At 60.6% G+C, this 19,103-nt stretch overlaps 3 protein-coding genes across 7 annotated transcripts in view; 1 reads left to right on the forward strand and 2 right to left on the reverse strand.

Annotated features, from left to right (window-relative positions):
• SPECC1 (sperm antigen with calponin homology and coiled-coil domains 1) overlaps window positions 1–517 on the reverse strand; it is a 100,623-nt gene extending 100,106 nt beyond the window's left edge. The window contains exon 1 of the mRNA XM_054847415.1: window positions 423–517. The gene's annotated coding sequence lies outside the window, so the exon portion shown is untranslated. The remainder of the gene's footprint in view (window positions 1–422) is intronic.
• A 216-nt stretch (window positions 518–733) lies between these two features.
• On the forward strand, window positions 734–4,470 carry TIMM22 (translocase of inner mitochondrial membrane 22). Its single transcript, XM_054847462.1, has 4 exons — window positions 734–1,026; window positions 1,498–1,694; window positions 2,680–2,752; window positions 3,862–4,470. Exons 1-4 carry the CDS (start codon window positions 798–800, stop codon window positions 3,936–3,938), a joined length of 576 nt encoding a protein of 191 aa, XP_054703437.1. The 5' UTR covers window positions 734–797; the 3' UTR covers window positions 3,939–4,470.
• Window positions 4,471–5,666: 1,196 nt separating this feature from the next.
• The window catches only part of ABR (ABR activator of RhoGEF and GTPase), a 42,026-nt gene continuing 28,589 nt past the window's right edge, over window positions 5,667–19,103 (reverse strand). For 4 of the 5 annotated variants that reach the window (XM_054847457.1, XM_054847458.1, XM_054847459.1 and 1 more), the window contains 7 exons: window positions 11,846–11,905; window positions 11,600–11,709; window positions 11,180–11,319; window positions 10,518–10,652; window positions 10,107–10,212; window positions 8,277–8,424; window positions 5,667–8,100 (listed from right to left, as the gene is read on the reverse strand). In XM_054847457.1, the coding sequence (XP_054703432.1) occupies window positions 8,011–8,100; window positions 8,277–8,424; window positions 10,107–10,212; window positions 10,518–10,652; window positions 11,180–11,319; window positions 11,600–11,709; window positions 11,846–11,905 (789 nt within the window). In that variant the 3' untranslated portion in view covers window positions 5,667–8,010. Of the gene's footprint in view, window positions 8,101–8,276; window positions 8,425–10,106; window positions 10,213–10,517; window positions 10,653–11,179; window positions 11,320–11,599; window positions 11,710–11,845; window positions 11,906–16,383; window positions 16,778–19,103 lie in introns of those variants that run through there. The other variant, XM_054847461.1, reaches the window with a different exon arrangement.

Raw genomic sequence — 19,103 nt, forward strand, 5'->3', positions numbered from 1 at the left:
AGCACTGAGCCACCCCTCCGCAGGGCAAGGGCTTCGGCAGGAGTTGGTCTCTGCATCGGCAACGACAGCGGCACCCGGGCTCGGCGCCCACCCCGGTTACCGCCGGGATCCGCTATCCTCACCAAAGGGCTGTCCTCGTCCCGGCCGCTGGAGGGATGGCGCGGGGAGAGGCTGCAGCCACCGTCGTGGGACCTGTTGCCCCCACAAGTCAGTCAGGGGGAGATGGCGGAGGGACGGCGGGGGAACGGCGCCAACGCCGCGACACCTCAGAGCTTCCCGCCCCCTCTCCGCACCTCAGCCAGGGCAAGGGAACTCGGTCCCGCACTGCGGCACCTCAGCCCTCCCCCAGCCCGGGGCTGCCCCGGGCGAGGCCGCCGGCCTGCCCCAGCCGGAACCGGAGTCGGAACCGGAGCCGCGCTCACCTGCTGCCGCCGCCGCCGCTCTCGAGGATGCTCCAGCAGCCGGAGCCCTCAGCTCACCTGCAGCGGTCCTAACGGCCGCCAGGGGGCCGGCGCGCAGCACGCCGGGTAATGTAGTCCCGCTCCGTCCCAAGGGACTGCCAATCCCGTGAGACGCCGCGCGACACACCCATCCCGGCCGCACCGCGGAGCCTGCCGGGAGTTGTAGTTCTCCTTGTGGTGCTACTGCGGGGAAGGGCGGCAGGCGGCTCCCCGCAGCGGAACTACAGCTCCCGTGGGCCCCCGCGCGCCGCCACGGCTCCCGGGAGCTGCGTTGCCGGCGCCTCGAGTGGGCCGGGACACCGCGCCGAGCCGGGGGCCGGGTGTTCGAGGCCGGTCATGGCGGCAGCGCCGCCGCCCTCCGCTCCGGGCGGCCCGGAGCCTCCCCCGCCGCCGCTGCAGTACAGCCTGCTGCTGCAGCACCTGGTGGGCGAGCAGCGGCGGCCCCGCGCCTGGGACCCCGCCGCCCTCGGCGGCATCCCCAGCCCGCCCAAGAGCGAGGAGCAGAAGATGGTGGAGCGGGCCATGGAGAGTTGCGCCTTCAAGGCGGCGCTGGCCTGTGTGGGAGGTGCGGCGGGGACGGCTGAGGGAGCCGGGGGAGGCTGGAGGGGACGGGGCGTTGAGGGGGAGCGGTGGTCGGGGCAGCCAGCTGTGGGGGCGGTCAGGGAGTGGGGGGGTCCCCGCGGCGTCGGGAAGGGGCGGATGGAGAAGAAGCTGCAGCACAGGGACCCCCGTGTTTAATTGTCCTCCCTCTAAGCCTCCTCCAGTGTCTGTCACAGGTCCCAGGGAGGGATCTCTGTCTGTCTGCCTTCCTCGCAAAGGAAGAGGTGCTCACGGCCTTTCTCAGCACAGCACAGCGCAGGCTGGCAGCAGGGAGGGTGTCAGTAACGGTGTCTGTAGTATCGAGGGACAGGCCGTTTGTGCTCTTGCACTGCCCCTTTCACGCTGCAGACAGTGGGAGTGAGGTGCTCTGGTGCCTGTGGGGAATGTGCTGCTCGAATCCAGCCAAGGTTCAGTTTTTACTGTTTATCTTTTACAGGATTTGTTCTGGGAGGCGCGTTCGGTGTCTTCACTGCTGGCATCGACACCAACGTTGGGTTTGATCCCAAGGATCCATATCGCACGCCGACCGCAAAAGAGGTCCTCAAGGATATGGGGCAGCGAGGCATATCCTACGCAAAGAACTTTGCCATTGTGGGCGCCATGTTCTCCTGCACAGAATGCGTGGTAGAATCTGTGAGTAATAACTTCTTAAACATTAAGAAATGTTTTCTTGTACACTTAAAAATCTCTTTTACTAGGTCCAAATGAGTGTGTATATATATATCTCCCCTTTGTAACAGGGCAAGGGAGTAGGCTAGTTTGTTCTGTTTCTTGGCCATCAAAGCTTTTCAGCCGTGAGACCTGCTGTTCTCTGACAGAATGAGCAGAAGAGCATGCAATAGCGAGGTCCTTTTCAGTTCAAGCCCTGATTGTATTGGCAAGTATAGGCATTACTTTTTAAAACCCTGGCTACAACTACTTGTTGTTACTTTAAAACATCAAACTGTGAGTTGCAACATGGTAATTTGAGCCTCTAAAAATTCCATATGCAGAAAGGGATCCTTTGATGAAAGTTCTTAAGTAACAGGCCTATTTTCATCTTGTCCCTACAGCAAGAAATGACCTTGTGCAGCTCAGTGGTAAATCTATCTTTTCTTAAATAGGAAAATTAGCCTGTTATGAATTTGAGTACTGCCTTTCAAACAATTATTTCTTAACTCATCTAGAAGAAAAGTGTATCTGCTTGCACAATGGAGCGGAACAAAGAGATCTCTGCACTGGTGAAAAACTAGCTGTACTGTGGAAATAGTGCATCTTTGTCAGCAGGGTGCTCAGTGCTGCATTCATGTAGTTATAGCTCCTTTAAAACCTCTGAGCTGGTGCTAGTGCACAGTGCTGTTTTCTAGGGGCTGGATCGGCTCACCTGAGGCTCTTTGCTGTAGCACTGCATTGCACCATATGGATTTGTCTTACCTCTCCCGGTGACCCGTTCCTTCCTCTTCTCCTGGCCCTGCACGTCTTATGTTTGAGAGTGCAGGGGGCCATCTGCTGAGAATAGAGGGAAAAACATCCTCAGCTGAGAAAGGGCTGGAAGGTCATTTAATCTTTCTTGGTGTTAGTACAGATACTGAGTGTGTATTCTATATTTACTTGTTAACTCTGATTTTTAATTCCATAGTATCGTGGAAAGTCAGACTGGAAGAATAGCGTTATTAGCGGCTGCATCACAGGAGGAGCAATCGGCTTCAGAGGTTGGTAGTGCCTGCTATGAACTATTTCTGTGATAAGACTCAAATTTGGTTAGGCACCATGCAGTGTTTTTAATGGAACGCACACTGCAAATCTCTTTGCATGGGGTCATGGTGATGTCAACATGAGAGTGTGCTCCAGAGTGGCAGAACTGCTCCCTCTATCGCTTTCCTGTCAGCTCGAAAGATATGTGTGGGCAGGGAAGGCTTGGTCGTACAGGACAGTGAGACTGGAGGAAAGTCAACAGAATTGACTTGAAAGAAAAATCAGGAAATGGTGTTAGCTATCCACACTCTGCTGTAGTGTTGTGGGGAGGGAGCCAAAAATACGTACTGAGCAACACTCTGAAGCTACAGCTCTTGTGTTAACAGAGCTCTATTTATATATACTATTTCACTGGCAGTAACTCTGTTAATTTGCACAGTGTGTAAAATGCTTTCCTCCTTTCTCATGTATCAATTCAAACAGACAATTCTATTTAGCTGTAAAAGAGCAGGAGCACTTGGATTTTAGTCCAGTAGACACTAGTGGGAACTTTGGGAAGCCTTGAGTGCTAACAGCATCTGGAGAAAAGCCCCAAGTAGGAAGAGAGCTCCTCTGCTAATCAGAAATATCAAACTTCTCTCACCTCTCCTTAAGAAAAAAAAAACTGTCCACAGAGCATAAAAAACAATAAGTGCTCTTGCAAGTGCTTCTAATTGAGCTTGTTAAGTTGTGTCTGTCCTGGACCTAATCCTCTTAGAGCTTTCAAAGCAGTAACTGCTCTTCCTATTGCTCCCTGGTTCAACAGCAAAGCCACTCGCAGTGCTCAGAGCACACTGGAATCAGCAATGGCCACTGGCATTTTCTCTTTTATCCCGTGGGGGAAGACTCAGCAGCACAGTGCCCAGCCAGTGTGCCGTGATGGTCCAGCCGTGGCAGTTCCAAGTCTGGTGTGTGCCAGGTTTCCCCCTCACCTTGGGCAGTGGTAGTGCTAGTGTGACCCTGGTAGCGGACTGCCAGGTTCCTGCAGGTGTAAGCTCTTCAAGCCAGCACAGCATAAGGTAGTTACTTGGAAGAAAATGATCTTTCCTATTTTGTCTCATTCTTTCCCACCGTTTTTGCATTGCAGCTGGTTTGAAGGCAGGGGTTATTGGCTGTGGTGGATTTGCCGCTTTCTCCGCTGCAATTGATTATTATCTACGGTAACAGTGGGACCCCTTGGGAGCAAGTTTCCCTTTTGTTCCAGTGCTGCTGCTAAGGGCCTGCATCACGGCAGAAGAACCATCAGTTCTTACCTTTCCACTGCCTTTGGAGTCCTGATCAGTGCAAGCTGGATGGTGTTGGCGGCTTTTCCTGAATGACTAACAATAATCTGGCTCTGAGCCCTGGCGTGCTGCTCCAGGCAGACTTGCGGGAGTATGCGAGGATGGAGCCAGGCGCAGTGAGCAGTATCACCAGGACGGATCAGCTGACTGTCAGTTTCCAAGAAACAAGCCTGGACTCTGAGCTTTTTTGATCCTTTGGGTCTGATTTTGATTAAGTCTGTTGCTAGCATCAGAAGAGGCAGGAGGACAATCTTCAAAAAGAAATGTTGTGATTTAGGTTACCGTGTATTTGAACGTGCTGCAAGTGTTTAACAGTTGTCAGTTTGCAGCTTGCTACTCTGTTGGGGAGAGGTAAGATCCTGTGGAGAAATAGTTTGTTCCAGGCTTTTCTTAAAATACCAGCTGAAGACAAACCACCATCTGTACAACTTGTCTTATTTCAAGTACAGAGATGAGAGCCAGATTTCTTTACCATGTCTTAAAGGGAGAAGCAAAAAGGAATCCATAGCCTTAGAACCGTGCGGTTACTGGCAGATGAACAAAACAGTTTAAGGGGAAAAAAAGAGGTTGTTGCAGAAGTATAATTCTATGTAGCCACTTGACTAGCCTGATTTAACCTTGCTGTGGGAGTACAAATAATCTTGCTACTGCTTTAACTGCCACAAGCTCACACCATTAGTTCCAGCAGCTTGATCGTGAGACTAGAAAGCAGAGTGGTGAGAACAAACCACTGTTAGATAACTTAGCACACAGTCTGTTTCCCATCACGTCCCTGTACCACCTCTGAGTGCCTGTGTTACACTGGGGAAAGTGAAGTGTTATTTCTGCAGAACACTGGTACTGAAGTCGAAACATCTTTTCACTAGCTTGAGGAGCTGCTCCCCTTTTGATTTGCGTTCATATTAACACTCTTGCTCTTCCAAACAATGTCTGTTCTCACACCTTAGGGGGTAATTTTTATACTCAGAATAGTTTAGACTGATTTTAACCTTCCTTGAGCCACTCCACAAGGGCAAACACCCACCCTCATCTTTTTTGAAGCAGTGGGACATCAGATTCAGTGCACACACCTAATGGGGGTGCTCCCACCCGCTTCTCCTCCTTTGCGTCCATGGTTTGACATCCCAGAACAGTGACAGCACTTGCTTACCTGGAAGAGCAATACCAACAGGGCTGTTTGGCCGATATGGTGGTCAGCGGTCAGTTTGGAGGCATATTGTCTCCCATTCCCACGTGGGGAAAGAAGTGGGGAGACAGCACCATGTGATCTATCAGATGAGGTTTCCAGTTTGCCTGATGTCCCTTGCTGTGCCTGTTCAGTATCCTCAGGCCAGAAGCTGTGCAAGTCAGCTGAATTTTAAGGTTGAGTAATTCTGGGCTGATTAAACAGGCTGGCTCCAGACAGTCCAGTTTTTTATTCCTCCAGAATGTACTGAAATGCAAGGATGTAGCCCAAACCATAAGATGTCTCTTAAAAGATTGCCTGGCACAATGCCTGTGCTTATACCACTGGCTTGAAGTACAACTAGCAAGATTTCCACGACAAAAAGGGAAGAAGCCGTGACGCCAAGGTGATCAGTTAGTGCAAACAGCAACACCACAGGGCTCCTTTTGTGCAAATGTTGGGGCTTTGCATTTTTATTAACTTTTTTTTTCTCCTCACATGGTTTACAGCCATTTAAAGTTTATAATCTACAGAAATTGAAACAGAACACAAACAAAAATATATCCTTAACAACTTTTGAAAGTCAAATATTAATTAACAGTTCTATTCTACCTGTAGCTGCAAGAGTCCACACCCCCCCCTTTTCCTTCCTGTAGGGACAAGCAAAGGCCAGTCACAGGGATGGCCGCAGCCTGTTGCGCCGGGGCTGTGCGGACCGGGCCTCCAGCCACTGTCGTGCAGGGGGGGATTTGGCTGTACAGAGTCTCCATCTGGAATGACAGTATCGTGGACAGAGACTTGGACACATGTAACAAATCAGACACACACAGGGATCCATTGTGCAGTCAGATCTAAAACTCGGCCTCCTTACTGGGTCCAGGGCCAAGACAGACGCCTGGTTATTTTCTGCAATGCTGTTTCCCTTCTGTTTAGCTGGTAGTCAGGAGGAGCAGGGTCTGGAAGTGTGAGCCCTTTGGAGGGGGACTGAAAGACCTCCCCTCCTTTAGTTGCTTTGCTGGTGCGGGGCCGGCAGGCGCTGCCTTCCCCCGGGGAGGTGGGCTTAGGACATACCTGGTGCATCGGTGGCAGGCGGCCGGGCTCTACCTGGAACAGTCTGTTAGTCGGGAGGGTAAAGGCAACGCTGCTGTTGGCAGGGATACGCTTGGTCACTTCTCATCCATCTCCATTTGGCACAGGAGAGCACAGGGCCAACGCAATCGGGGGGGGGGGGGGGCTTTTCCCACAAGAACACGGATTCGGCTCACAGAGCGAAAGGTTTTGTGTCCCAACAGGTACCAGCACCTACCTGTGAGTGTGGGAGGGTGAGGGGCATACCGGGAGCCAGGCACTCGGGCGGCCGGAGCAGAGCCTGGCAGTGAGTGCAGGCGTGCAGCCGTCCCGCCTTGGGACGTGGCGTGACAACTCCAGCCATCAGCCTGGGGGTCAAGGGCTGGAGCCACTTAACTAAAACGGACCTGAGCTGGCCGGGCACGGCTAACCCAGCAGCAACTGCTTTGTGAAAAAGAGAAAAACGAAGCACTTCTACCTTCAGCAGCGAGGGCCACGAAGGCTTTCCTCCTCCCTCTGCGCTGGTTTCCAGGCTGGGTGACCATCCAGCTGCCACACAGAGCGCTCACCTGGCCCGCACCGCGGCAGGGCCACGTGCTGCCATTTGCCCGGTGCCTGGGGCAGCCGGGAAGGCCAAGGAGGGAAACAGAAACCTCTCCATTCTTGTGGCCACAGCAGGACTGCTGGTGGCCCGGCAGGCTCTGCCACAGGGCACAGCCAGCGTCGGCAATCCTTGCGGCAGTGCTGGGCTGGCGGGGGTGTGCGTGCCTTGCTACGGCACACAGGCGTACAGAAATGGCAGGGACCCTGTTCCCCACCCTGCCAGGGCTTGTTGGGGAGATTAGAGGATCCACGTGCCCTGATGGGACCCCATCAGTGTCAGAGCACAGACCTGGGGTCAGCCCGTGGCGGAGGAAGCAGACCTGCCCGGCTGTCCGTCCCTCAAGCCTGCCATGGATCGAGACCAGCACAGCACCTCTCGCTCCAGCCTTGTGTGATGGGTTACCCCAAAACGCTACTCGGAGGCGAGAAACAGCGAGGGAAGTAACCGCCACGCCACATGCACACAAGCACGGGGTAAGGGCTGTAGAGGGGACTGGCCTGAAAGCACCCAGAAGAGATGTGGTGAGGAGGAAGAAGCAGCAGCCCGCTCCTCTGCTCTCATGGTCGCAGGTTTGCTCGGGCTAGAGCAGGATCCAGGCGTGGGGTCCAACGTTTGCGCAGGCAGCAAGCCAAAGCAGAGCTGGTCGTCGCCGTGGAGGGAAGCCCGTGAGCTCCCAGCCTCTGAAACGAGCCGGTGCTGCACATGCAGGCGTGGGGCAAGGGAGCTGGGCAGCGAAACAGGCACTCGTGGGATGCTGCAGGCTTCGAGCTGAGCGAGACGAGGGGTGCCTGGTAGGAGTGAGCGGGCAGAAAGGAGTCCAGGAGAAAACTAGCCAAGGGGGAAGCCTGTGTCCACAGCCCTTGTCAGTCACTACCTCTTCCGTTGAACAAATATACATAAAAACCAATTCTTGAACACAAGAAGGGACATAAGACACAACTACTTTACAGAGAGGCACGGCGCCTGGGGTGGGACCGGGCCACTGGTAGGCGATTGTACAGGAGCTGCAGGCGGCACCGTCCTGGGTCCGGGCCGGTCTCCCTGGGGGCTGCAATCCAGTCCGTGACCCCAGCAGGGAGCTGGGAGTGTTTGCAGCTGGTGCCTTCTCCCTGCAGGCTACACGTCCGTGGAAAAGTAAAGTGTGTTGCGTTTCAGCTCGGGGAAGGAGATGGGAGGATGCTGCAGGTAGTAGAGAAGGACCTGGACCTGTAGCAGGCAAATGGGGGGTGTTAGGCCAGAAAGGGGAAGAGCTGCCACTTCCCAGCTTGTCCCTGCACAGCCACATCCAGCAAAGAGTGACAAATCTACCCAGACAGGCAGGTAAACCCCTCCGCTCCCTGCCCCAGGGGTGCTGGCGCAGGCTGCAGCCTCACGGCTCTTACCTGGGCCATCACATCGTGGGACCAGATGTCAGAGGCCAGGGTGAGGTGTCCCTTGCTCTCCCCCTCCGAGGGTCTCAGCAGTGTTGGCCCGAAGACTGTGGCCAGATTGTGGAGAGACATTTTGTTGATGGGCTCCTTTTCAGCTACCCTGCGGGGTACAGGGGGAGAGTGGGAGCGTGAGCCCCTAATTCTGTTCTCCCAGAGCAGGGCAGCCACAGGGTGATATGGGGGGGGGGCTGGTGCTGATCTCCCTTCTCCCAGCTGCCAGCCCCAGCGGGACACCTCTGCCTTGCCACTGCCCTTCACAGCCCCCGGCAAACCCAGGTGCAGGGCAGGGAGCTCTGCCCCCTTCACGGCCTCCGCCGGAGCTGCCGGGCTTGGCCAGGAGCCCCGGGTGTGATGTGGCAGCGACCAAGCCCTTGCTTGCTTATGTGCTGCAGAGCCTCCACCCTCCCTGAGCCCTGGCAGGGTCTGGGGAGCTCCGCATCAGCCCCGAACCCACTCCCCCCCAAGGCTCCTTACCCCTCCGACCCCACAGGACCCCAGCCAGCCCGCACGGAGGGAACCAGGGCCACAGCATTGCCATGTTAGGAGGCAGCTGTGCTCCCCGGCACAGGCTGCACGGTTGAGCCCCGGCCAGGGGATCAGATGTGGGAACTGGCTGTGCCCAGTTCTCAGGATGGAAATGGATTTTTCCTTCCCCACCCCCAAGCATCAATCACTTTTTCTGTTTGGTTTTAGCCAAACCAGAGAAAAAAAAAAACAAAAAACAACCACAAAACGCATCATGTTGCAAGTAACATGAGCCGTGAGCCCCGGTCCCAAACTCGTGGCCAGCTCTGGCCAGGCTCCATGTGCTGCACCACCGCCCTGCCCACAGCCCCGTGCCCTCCATGGGGTTTGGGGCCCCAGGGAACCCCAGAAGTGCCCGGCAAACCACACATTGCCCCAGGACAAGCAACATGGGGCATCACCTGCAGCTCTGGGATGTGCCCACAGAGCTGACTGTCTCTGGGTCTTGGCCACCCATTGCAGACAAGTTACAGGGATTATTGCACCTTGTTTTGCAGGGGCTACTGCTGGACTGGTGGGAAGGGACACACCACTGTTTTCCTGCTAAAGAGGGACACTGCACAGCTCCCAATTGATTCCCTGTCCTGTGCCGAGGCCAGCTGCTCCCCACGGAGAGCTCATCCAACCAGCTGCACGCCGGCTGCGGCAGCCAAGAGCTGCATCTTGCCAGAGGACGTGTGCTCCCCGCAGAGCTGACCCGCATCAACGGCCACGCGCTGCACAGTCCCTGCTGGCACCGTGGTCGGTGGCCCTGGGGCGCCGGGGGCTGCTCTGTGGGGCAGAATGGCTCCAGGATCCCTCCAGCATCCTACGGGACCCACGGAGGGGAGCTGTGGGAAGCCAACACCGACATCAGCCAAAGGGACTCATGGTGTGCCGGGTCCCGGCCCGAGCAGGCTGCAGCCTGGCCAGGACCCCGGCAAACGCGTCAGCCCGCGGAGACAGGACAGGTGGGACGCACCTGGGGCTGCACCCTCTCGGAGGGGCTGGGAGAGGAAAGGGCCACTCTGCTGCCTGCCCAACACCGAGCTGCTGTTGCTGGCCCCGGCTGCCATCCGCAGCCCTGCTTTGCACCAGCACAGCACCATCTGCCTCCAGTTTGGGATCAGCCCGTGGCCACGCAGGCACCACAGGAATCAAACAGCGGCTCTAACTCCCCTCATGTCCCATCCGCATGGCAAAGCGGTGAGATAGACCCGTCCTGCACCTCCTGCCTGCACCGTGCAGCCCCCTGGGAGCTGCAAGCTGAGCTGTTACCTTTTCAAGTGCTCCAGCAGGAAGAGGAAGGTGATGAGGTTGGGGTCAGGCAGCGAGCGGAGAAGGTGCATCATGCAGTTCTCCTTGGCAGCAGGATCTGAGAGGGCTGGAGACAAGGAGGGAGAGGGCACAGGACAGGGGCTGGTGACATCTCGTGCAGCAGCAGCACACACCATGGCCAGATGCCTCCCGGCAGCCAGTGCATGAGCGGCCGGCCCTGCCCTGCAGAGCTCTGTCTGCACCCTGGGGAGCAGCACCATGAGCCCCAAGCTGGCCTGGAGCCAGCAAGGACAGCCAGGACAGAGTAGATTGAGCTGGGAAGAACCCTCAGGAGTCTCCCATCCTGGAGCAGGCAACGCCAAACAGAGCCACGCCTGGGCACCGACCCCTTCCCCATCCCCAAGCCCTTACCGATCCCCTCCATGAAGGCGGGGTAGAGTCTGTCAGTGAGGAGGGGCTCGGGCAGCTCACGGAAGTACAGCTTCAGCGTGCCGGCGATGGCATTGATGTCCATGTCACTCAGCATGACCAGGATGTCCTTGTTATCTGTTCAGAGAGTACCCACATGTGATGCCTCCTGTGCGCCTCCTTCCCCTCTTGGTCTCGACCCCCCACATCACCCCAACTATCCGGACAGGCTGCCGGCCAGAGGGCAGGGACAGCACCGCCAGGTCCACAGCCCCGTTTAGCCAGGCTGGGGCTGGGAAGAGCCGAGCGGTTCCCGCCTGGCTGGGCAATGGTACATGGAACAATTTGCAAATCCGTTTGACACGTTGCCCTGACTCAGTGTCTCCCAGGAGCCAGCCAGGCAAGGAGGCAGCTCAGAGTCACCGAGGCAGCTCAGAGTCACCGAGGCACAAACAAGGCTGGGACCTCTGGGCATTTGTTTTCCCAGCTACACCCTCCTCCTCGCCCCCAGCGCCCTCCTGGGCACACCAGCACATTTTGCACACATGCAGTGTAATAACTGGACCCTGGGCTTGCAGGGCAGGGGACCGGGGGTGGGTCTCGGTGCCTTTGAACCATGCCAGGGGAATGTGATGCAAAGGGCAGCTGTCCTCCGGGACGCTCACTTGCATCGAAGACGGCTTTCAACGCCTGGATGTCAGTGGCGACGCCAGAGATCCTGTAGATGCCGACCTCTTCAATGCCCCTCTTCTCCACCTCCTCGACGCACTGGCGTACGATGTAAGGCACCTTGGAGCGCTCGCGCCTGGCTCGGAAAGCAGAGGGATGAGCAGAGGTTCCCAGCGCACCGACCGTGGCCAGCCCAGCCCTGCAAACCCCGGGCCAGGGGCAGGGCGGGCATGCTGGGTGGGAGGGATGGGGCTGGCGAAGGAACGGGCAAGTCTCTCGCAAAGAGCAAAAGCCGAGCTCTCCCAGTGTTGGTGGGAGCAAGGGGACATGCTGCAAGGATGGCGTAGGTCCCCCGAGGCCCCCAACCCCACACCCACAGGGACCGGAGCAGATCAGCCTCCCCACTCCTGACGTACTTTGTCACGACGCTGATTTTGACCCCAAAGACGCCGGTCTGCTTTTTGGACGGGGTCCTCTTCAGGCTCATGTCCCTGCTCGTGAACTTCATGGAGAACTCCACCTTGATCTGCGGGAGACAGGGGGTGAGTCCCAGCAGCCCAGCCCTGGCCTGTCACCTTCATGTCACCGGAAGGCACGGCACAGCCCTGGGGAAGGGGCCGTTGTCAAAGCGAGGGGCTGTGGGTCCCCGCTGCCCCGCTTACCCCGTTCATCTCAATCACATCCATATGCCAGTTCTTCGTCTGCACGGCCTGCGGGTCCAGCTGCGGGGAGAGACGGTACGTGAGCTCCGTGGGGACGCAGCCCCATGCCAGCCCCATGCCAGCCCTGCTGCCGCACCAGCCCGGCGGCCCCCAAAGCCCCCAACCCACAGATGGTGTGGGGCACAGGACACGCTCTTCCCTGGCAAAGTGCTGCCCACGGCAGGAGGATGGAGAGGGGAAAGTCTGGGGTCCCTCTGGCCATGCCACGAAGCCGGTGGGCTCGGGCACCCTGCCCGGTCCCCTCTGAGCCCCCGCGAGGCAGTGCTTTAACCCACACCCGAGCGGCAAGAAATTTCCAAGAAATCAGGACTATTTCTGGCAGCAGATTGATGAAACAGAACTAGGGCAGCGTTTTCCGTGCAGAAAAACAACGTCTCCCCATAGCCAAGGCTATTTATAACCCCTGGGAATGATGGGCTCTGCTATTTCTGGCTTTGGGGCTAGCGGGGGACTCGGTGACGCTGCCCCGGTGCCTGGCTGCCGTGGCAAGGTGCTGGCGTTCACAAGGCCCCGGCACGTGCCGCGGCGGGCGCCAGGCCCCAGGGCCGGGCAGAGGTGGGTGCAGTTCCCTTTCGGGACTTTTCGGTCCCCAGCTGGTGGTATCGATCTGGCCCCATCGATCCCTGTAACGCACGGGGCAGGCAGCGGGGCAGAGCCCGGCACTAATGTCCCCTCGGGGAAGGGGATGGGACGCGGGAGCTGGCAGGGGCTGGCGGGGGCTCCCGGGGCCACGTGCACGCAGCTGCCTGGCGCCAGGCACACGGGGTCACTCCTCAAGGACGCGGGAATTTCCTACAGCTGCTGGCTCGGGAGATGCTCCGGGCAAGCGCAAAGATGTCCAGAGCCACTGCTCCGGCCACAGAGCTGCCATTCCCCTGCCCCAGCGTCTGGCTGCCCGTGAAACAACCACACATCATGACGGGGGGGACCCTGGGGTCCCTCATGTGCCTGCTTGCACGGCAAGACCTCACGCTCCCGGGGACAGGCTCGAGCTGCCCTGGCTCTCGGCACAGACCCAGCACCACCCCATGCCCAGCCCCGTGCCGCGGTGAGCCCGAGCAGCTCCCTGGGGGCCGTGGAGCTACGGGAAACGCTGCAGCGTCCAGCATGGCCCACAACACTGCAGTCTCCAGCGTGGCCCAGGAACGGCCCCTGATGTGGAGCCCCCCCCAGCACCCCAGCCCCAGCGCACGCGAGAGCCCAGCCATCGCCACGCCGTCTCCTCCCCACCAGTCCTGCAGCTGCAGGGAACAGCAGTGCGGGGAGCAGGAGGAGGAGGAGGAAGAAGGCTGCGGCTGCCCAGGACTCCCTCGGGGCCCTGCAGCAGGTTTGGACACCAGGATCACGAGGCTGCAGCCAGATTGCCACCAACCCCAGCCCTGCCGCTCCAAGCCCCCATGCTCCCCCTGCCCAGCACCAGATCGTCCTGCGGTGCTGCCGCGCACACGCCACAGCCAACGCCAACCCAACGCCGCTGGTCCCATGGGGCTTTCGCCCCTTTTCCCTGCACAGCCAGGTCCCGCTCATGGCGGCGTCCAGCCCTGCGAGCCCCAGGCAGGAGCAGTGAAGCCCTTTCACCCCCCGGCTGGGTTGGGAGCCGTGGGCCTCCCTGCTCCGCAGCACAAGTTTAACTGCAACCACCACATACACCATCCCCGTCCCCTGGGTCCCCCCGGCTCCGATGGCCCTGGCAGCTCACATCTGGAAAGGCTTTAGCAGGGCTCTGAAGAAAGCTTTAATAAAAGCCAGGTTGGCTGCCACCAGTGCCGCAGACCTTACCCCAAGCACGCTGCCTCCCCGCAGCCGCTTGCCCCCGGTCAGGCAGAAACATCCCCATCCAGCTCCCCACAGCCGCTGGCACAGCCCCGAATTTGGACTAGTTCAGCCGGCGCCACCGGCCCGAGCTCTCTTGCAGCTGGGACAGGTCCCCGTACACCCGCAGGGCACTGGGCTGTGGCCTGGCCCCGGCGCTCCCTCAGCCCTGCCCGCCGGCACCCCACGCAGCGCTCAGCGCCGTCACACCGCCCGCTCCCTGTGGAAAGCAAAGCTACGGCCGATGCTTCGTCTCCAGGCGTGGGAGGACGGACGGGAGCATCCACCCACAGCGCCAGAGGCAGCGCCTGCCCACACCGTGCTGGCAAACACCCCGTCTCAGCTGCCACCACCGTCTCCTTCTCCACCAAATGGAGCTTCCTCGCTCCAGCGCGACGCAGGGACATCCCAGGCCGGTGGGGAACCGCTGGGCTGGGAGCCTGGGGGAACAGCCGCCCTGCCAGCGCCGTGCAGGATGGCACAAGTGACATGCTGCTGTCCCAGATGTCAGCTCCTCTTCGGCAGTTCAGCGCTCAGCTGGCTTCAAACACCAGCCTGCACCCAGGGAAGAGCTCAGCCGGGTCACCGGTGCCTCTCTGGCCTGCTCCCTCCTGCACCTCAGGGGACTCTCAGCAGCGGGGCAGCTTCCACGCCTGGGCCAGCATCTGCCACGGTGCCGCTCTCATCCACAGCGAGATGAAACGCTCCCTGGTCCTGGCTGCGGGGCTGTGCCGTCATCCTGTTTTCCCAAATTATCCAAAGGTGTTTGCTTGTAGGATAAAGCCCCCAGTCGCAGAGGGAAAGGCGGCAGCGTGGCAAGCGATGGGCATCCCAGCAGCCCTGCAGAGCTTCACGCATCCTGGGCAGGCTCCGCTGGCAGAGGGACCCTCCAATCTTGCTGGCGCTTGCACCCCACAGCCCCCGTGTTCGTGTCGTGCACGGGGTGACTCTGGACTTGAGGGGACGAGGCCACATCCTGGGATTTTGTCCTTAAGACACCTCCGGGCCGTGCACCGTGGATACAGCTCCTGCGTGGGCAGTGGCAGCCAAGACAGACCCAGGTGGCGCAGCATCCCCGGGGCTCTCGGGTGAGGAGCTGGGACGGCTCAAACCCTTGTGGCTGCGAGCACCGGGACGCTGTGGCAGGGCAGGGGCTGCTGGGCTGGGCACATCCCTTCCTTGTGCCTCATGCACATGAGGTCACACAACTATCGGCCTGGGGTGAAGCCATCGAGAGCAAAGTGGTGACTCAGGCAGCGAGGCCATCTCCACCACGGCCCTGGGGAGCGGCATCCCAGGGGAGCTGCTACAACCGGGGTTGCTTCCTGTCAGCGCGGTGCCCATGGACACCCCAGCCTGCCCTCCTGCGCTGCCCTGGCTCCGGCAAGCAGATGCCCCCACCAGACCTTCATGCCAGCAGCTCCCTCCCCAGGGAACAGGCGGTCCCCGAGCCGCTCCATGCCACGGGGGCAGAGCAGCCCCCACACCGGTGAACGCTGCCAGTGGCAAAGCACAGCCCCAAAAAAATGCAGCGATTCACAGCCCCATCTGAGAGTGACCTGAGAAGCAGCACGTACCCACAGCATGCCAAAACTGCGCACAGACCTTCTGGAGCCACATCCTGCTCCTGCAGCCCCACCAGTGCTCCCGGTCTGCAGCAGGCAGGGAAGCCAGCGGCCGCGGTGGGGACGCATGGGGCTCAGAAACAAAACTCCCTCACGTTTTGACCCAGCAACAGCCAGCGGCAGCCACCGGGCAGCCTCCCTGCACAGCCCTCGCCGCCCCTTAATCCCCTCTGCGGGAGTGGCGGCGGCGGCACAGAATCGAGGTTAATGCCGCTGCGTCATAGGCAGCCCCACTGCCGCGCCGGCAGCCGAGCAGACCTCGGCCCCATTGCTGCCAAACCAAACCCCCAAGCGCCCAGGCAGCTCCTGCCTGCGGCCACAGCCAAGCCCCGAGCCAGCAGCTCCCCACGCAGGGGTATCCTGCGGAGGGAAACCCCCGTGAGATCGCGGGGACTCTGGGACAGCCTGTGACGGTGCCGTTCCCCTCCCTTGTCACCTCTGTTGCCCACCCCTGCCCTTCATCCTCCCCCAAAGACGGGCAGCACCGGCTGATGTGGCTGCGACATGGCTGCGAGCTCAGGGAAACCTGGATGGACCCAGGGTGAGGGGTTGCAAACCAAGCGGCACCCTGGTGAGAGGGGGTATGCAGGCACTGGGTGCTGTGATCCCACGGCCCTGGCCAGCCTGCAAGCATCGCTGCCTCCCGGGCAAGTGCCCTGGGACTGGGCAGGGGGGGCTCCACCCCCTCCCTCTGCAGGACCCCCCGGTGCAAGCGGCTCAGTCCCCCCCAACCTCCCAGCACACAGAGGGAGAGGGAAGGAGGGACAACAAGCATCCCGCAGGCTGCTAACTGCTTCTAAGAGCTCCCAAAGCACCCAAACAGCCTCCCCGCTCCTCACACAGACCCCACAGCCCTCTCCCCACAAGCAATACAGCCCCCCCATATCAGAACCCCGCGCACCCCACAAAGCCACCGGCTAAAAAGCAACTGCCACCATGCACAGCAGAGCCCGGCAACACGACGAAGCCATCCCAGAACCCATATGGTGCCTGCCACCGTGCCCCCCCCAGCCATCCCCCCCCGCGCACCCCAAGAGGCACCTTCTGCCGGAGCAGCTTGCTGCGCACCCTGCCCCAGAGGCGGGCGCCCGTGTTGGGGGGCCGCTTCCCCTCGGGCTCCTCCACGCCATGCTCCGGCCGCTCGCCCACGGGACTGGGGCTGCTCTCCGGCTGCACCAGCACCTCCGTCATCGCGACGACCGACCGCTTCGGCTCCGGAGAGGCGAGACAAGGGTGGCCGGGAGGGCCCGGGGGGGTGGTGGTGGCCAGGGCTGGGTTAGGACAGCACCCGCATCCCTTCTGCTCCGGGCGGGAGGTCAGCGGCGGCCGGGGCCGGCAAGGGGAGCCCAGCTGGGGCGGCAGGGAGGCGAGCGGGCAGGGCTCATCTTCAGGGTGTGAGCCAGGCTGGCGAGAGGCAGCTCGGCAGCCCCAAAAGCCTCCCTCCCCCTGCGAGGAAGTGACTCAAAGGCAGCCCCCCCCCGGCGGCCCCCACGCGTTTAACTCTCGCCCTGCCGCCCGTCGCTGCCGCTCGGGAAGGCTGGAGGGGCTGCCCGGCCTCCCCGCCGTTATCCGCCGTTATCCATTACCCGCTTCCCCGCGCCATCGGCGGCCGCGGCCCCGGGAGGTTTCACTGCTGTTGGCCGCAGCATCCCCGGCTCCGCGGAGGAGCCAGGCTGGCCCTCCCAGTCTCGGCAAGGGGCACGGGGATGGGACTTTGGGGTCTCCTGAAAGGCCTGGGGACAGGTGGGGTCCCCCCCCAACCTGCCCTGGCCCTTGTCAGCCCCGCTGCCAGGGGGTGATGTGGGGCAGGGCTGCAGGGCAGGGGGATGGGGTGCAGGCAGGGCTCTGCCCCGTGCCCCAGCCCTGGAAGGGTCCCTGCCTGCCCGCCCACCACTTCTCCAGGCAGGCAGGGACATGGCAAGGTGCAGGCATGGGGGAGATTTGCACCGCAAGTCCCTCAGCAGCCCCCCGAGTCCACATGGGTCACCCTGTGGGTCCCTGCAGGTCTGGGGAGCCCCGACACCACAAATCTCCCTCTCCAGAGCCTCCACCAGCCCAGTGCGAGGGGGACAGACGGAGGGGCAGCTATTCCCTGCAGGTACAGCAGGCACCGTGCCCATGACAACACAAGCTCTACTTCAACAGCTGCACCCCCCGTGCATCAAACAGGGGCTGAGGAAGGGGCTGCTCCATCCTTCCCCATCACCCCAAGACCCCCTTCATGCACCCGCTGCCCGTCTCCTTGCCCGTGTCAGGGCATGGGGGCCACATCCAGCCTCTCCTCTCCACAATGTGATCACAAGCACTTGCAGCCTGCTCTGCCCACCCCTGGCATCTGTCTGCCACCCCGCCACAGCACCAGGCAACCCTGCCAGCACCCACAGGGCACGGCCCCGCACGAGGCTGCCCAGCTGCTGGGAGCAACTGGGACAGCTCAGGGCAGGGCTGAGACCTGCAGTGTGGGGAACACAAGCCCCCCATGGGGACGCAAGCCCCCCATGGCACCTCTACATTGACCATGGCATGTCCCAGCCTTGGAAGCCACACACAAAACAGGGTTGATGCAACCGGGAGACCTTCCCACGGAGCAGCCGGTGGTGCAGCTGGGTCCACTTGACACAGGGTGCTCACCCTCTGCCAGCCACGGGCATGGGGCACGGGGCAGGGGTCCAGCACTCACTATGCTGCAGAGCCCTCGGGGCTCATTGCCAGGAGGCTTGAGAGGAGGCTGGTGCCAACCCCGGCCCCTCCGTGCACCCTGCCACGTCCTCTGGGCTGGCAGGACACGACTCCTGCCTGTGGCACCTCGGCAGCCCCCCATTGCTCCCCGCAGAGGGGCTGCAGCGTCCCCCCTCGCACGCTGACCTGCTCCTGCTGACCCATGATGCCGCTAAAGCTGCTTTTGCGGCTGACCCACACGCCCGGGCCGGCAGATTAGAGCTGGGCAGCGGGCACAGTGCCGGCTGCAGGGTGGGGTTCAGCCATCCTGGCAGCCCCCCCCGCACACCACGGGCCTTTGCTGAGCTACTGATGCCAGTGCTCTGCGTCTCCCGCTCCTGCTGCTAACTGGAACCAGCAGCAGCTCATGATGAGCCCAGGGACAGGCCGGGGTAAGGACCATCTGGGGCAGCATCGCTGCCTGAACAGCTCAGGGCAGAGGGCAAGGAGCAGCGCTGCAGCTTGGCCACAAACCACGGCCCCACGAGCAGCACTGCCCGTCCTGCCCGTAGCCGTGCTGCCCTGTTCCTGCCCTGCCACCCACCCCGCTCCCGGGCCCGAGCTGTGGCAGGCCAGCCCGAACCCTGACAGAGCTCCGTCCAGCCGGATCCTCCTTGGATAATCAGCCCCAGGGCTTCCTCTCTCCCCCTTTCTTCCCCCACGACTTTTGCATGGCGGGGACGAGCTGTGCTGTCCCTGTCCCAACCCCCGTGTCTCCCAGCGTGACTCATGTTTGTTGACCCAGGCTATTTCCGAGAGCGCAGCTGGGCTGATCCCCACGGGACATCGGGACATTGAGCCCCTTCCCTGCCCCAGCCCTCCCACTTGGCCCAATGCCACCCCCGCACTGCCATTTCCCTGGGGAGAGAGCAACAGACAGGTGATTTTTGGGTACGAACAAGCTGCTGGCAAAGCCGAGCCCCCGTCTCCCATCCTGTGCTCGGTGCGGTGCCATCCACCCATAGCGTCCCCATCCCAGCAGCGTTTCCGTGCTGCTCCCCGCTCCCCAGGGACCTGCCCTCAGCTGCTTTCCCACGGAGCAG

This window comes from Grus americana, chromosome 19, assembly GCF_028858705.1.
Source record: "Grus americana isolate bGruAme1 chromosome 19, bGruAme1.mat, whole genome shotgun sequence".
NCBI lineage: Eukaryota > Metazoa > Chordata > Aves > Gruiformes > Gruidae > Grus > Grus americana.

Bases quoted from the DNA above. Each gene is read 5' to 3' on its own strand.
- TIMM22 (XM_054847462.1), top strand. From the start codon at position 798: ATGGCGGCAGCGCCGCCGCCCTCCGCTCCGGGCGGCCCGGAGCCTCCC. The intron at 1,027-1,497 runs GTGCGGCGGGGA...TATCTTTTACAG, and splicing joins GGCGCTGGCCTGTGTGGGAG to GATTTGTTCTGGGAGGCGCG. The intron at 1,695-2,679 runs GTGAGTAATAAC...TTAATTCCATAG, and splicing joins CAGAATGCGTGGTAGAATCT to TATCGTGGAAAGTCAGACTG.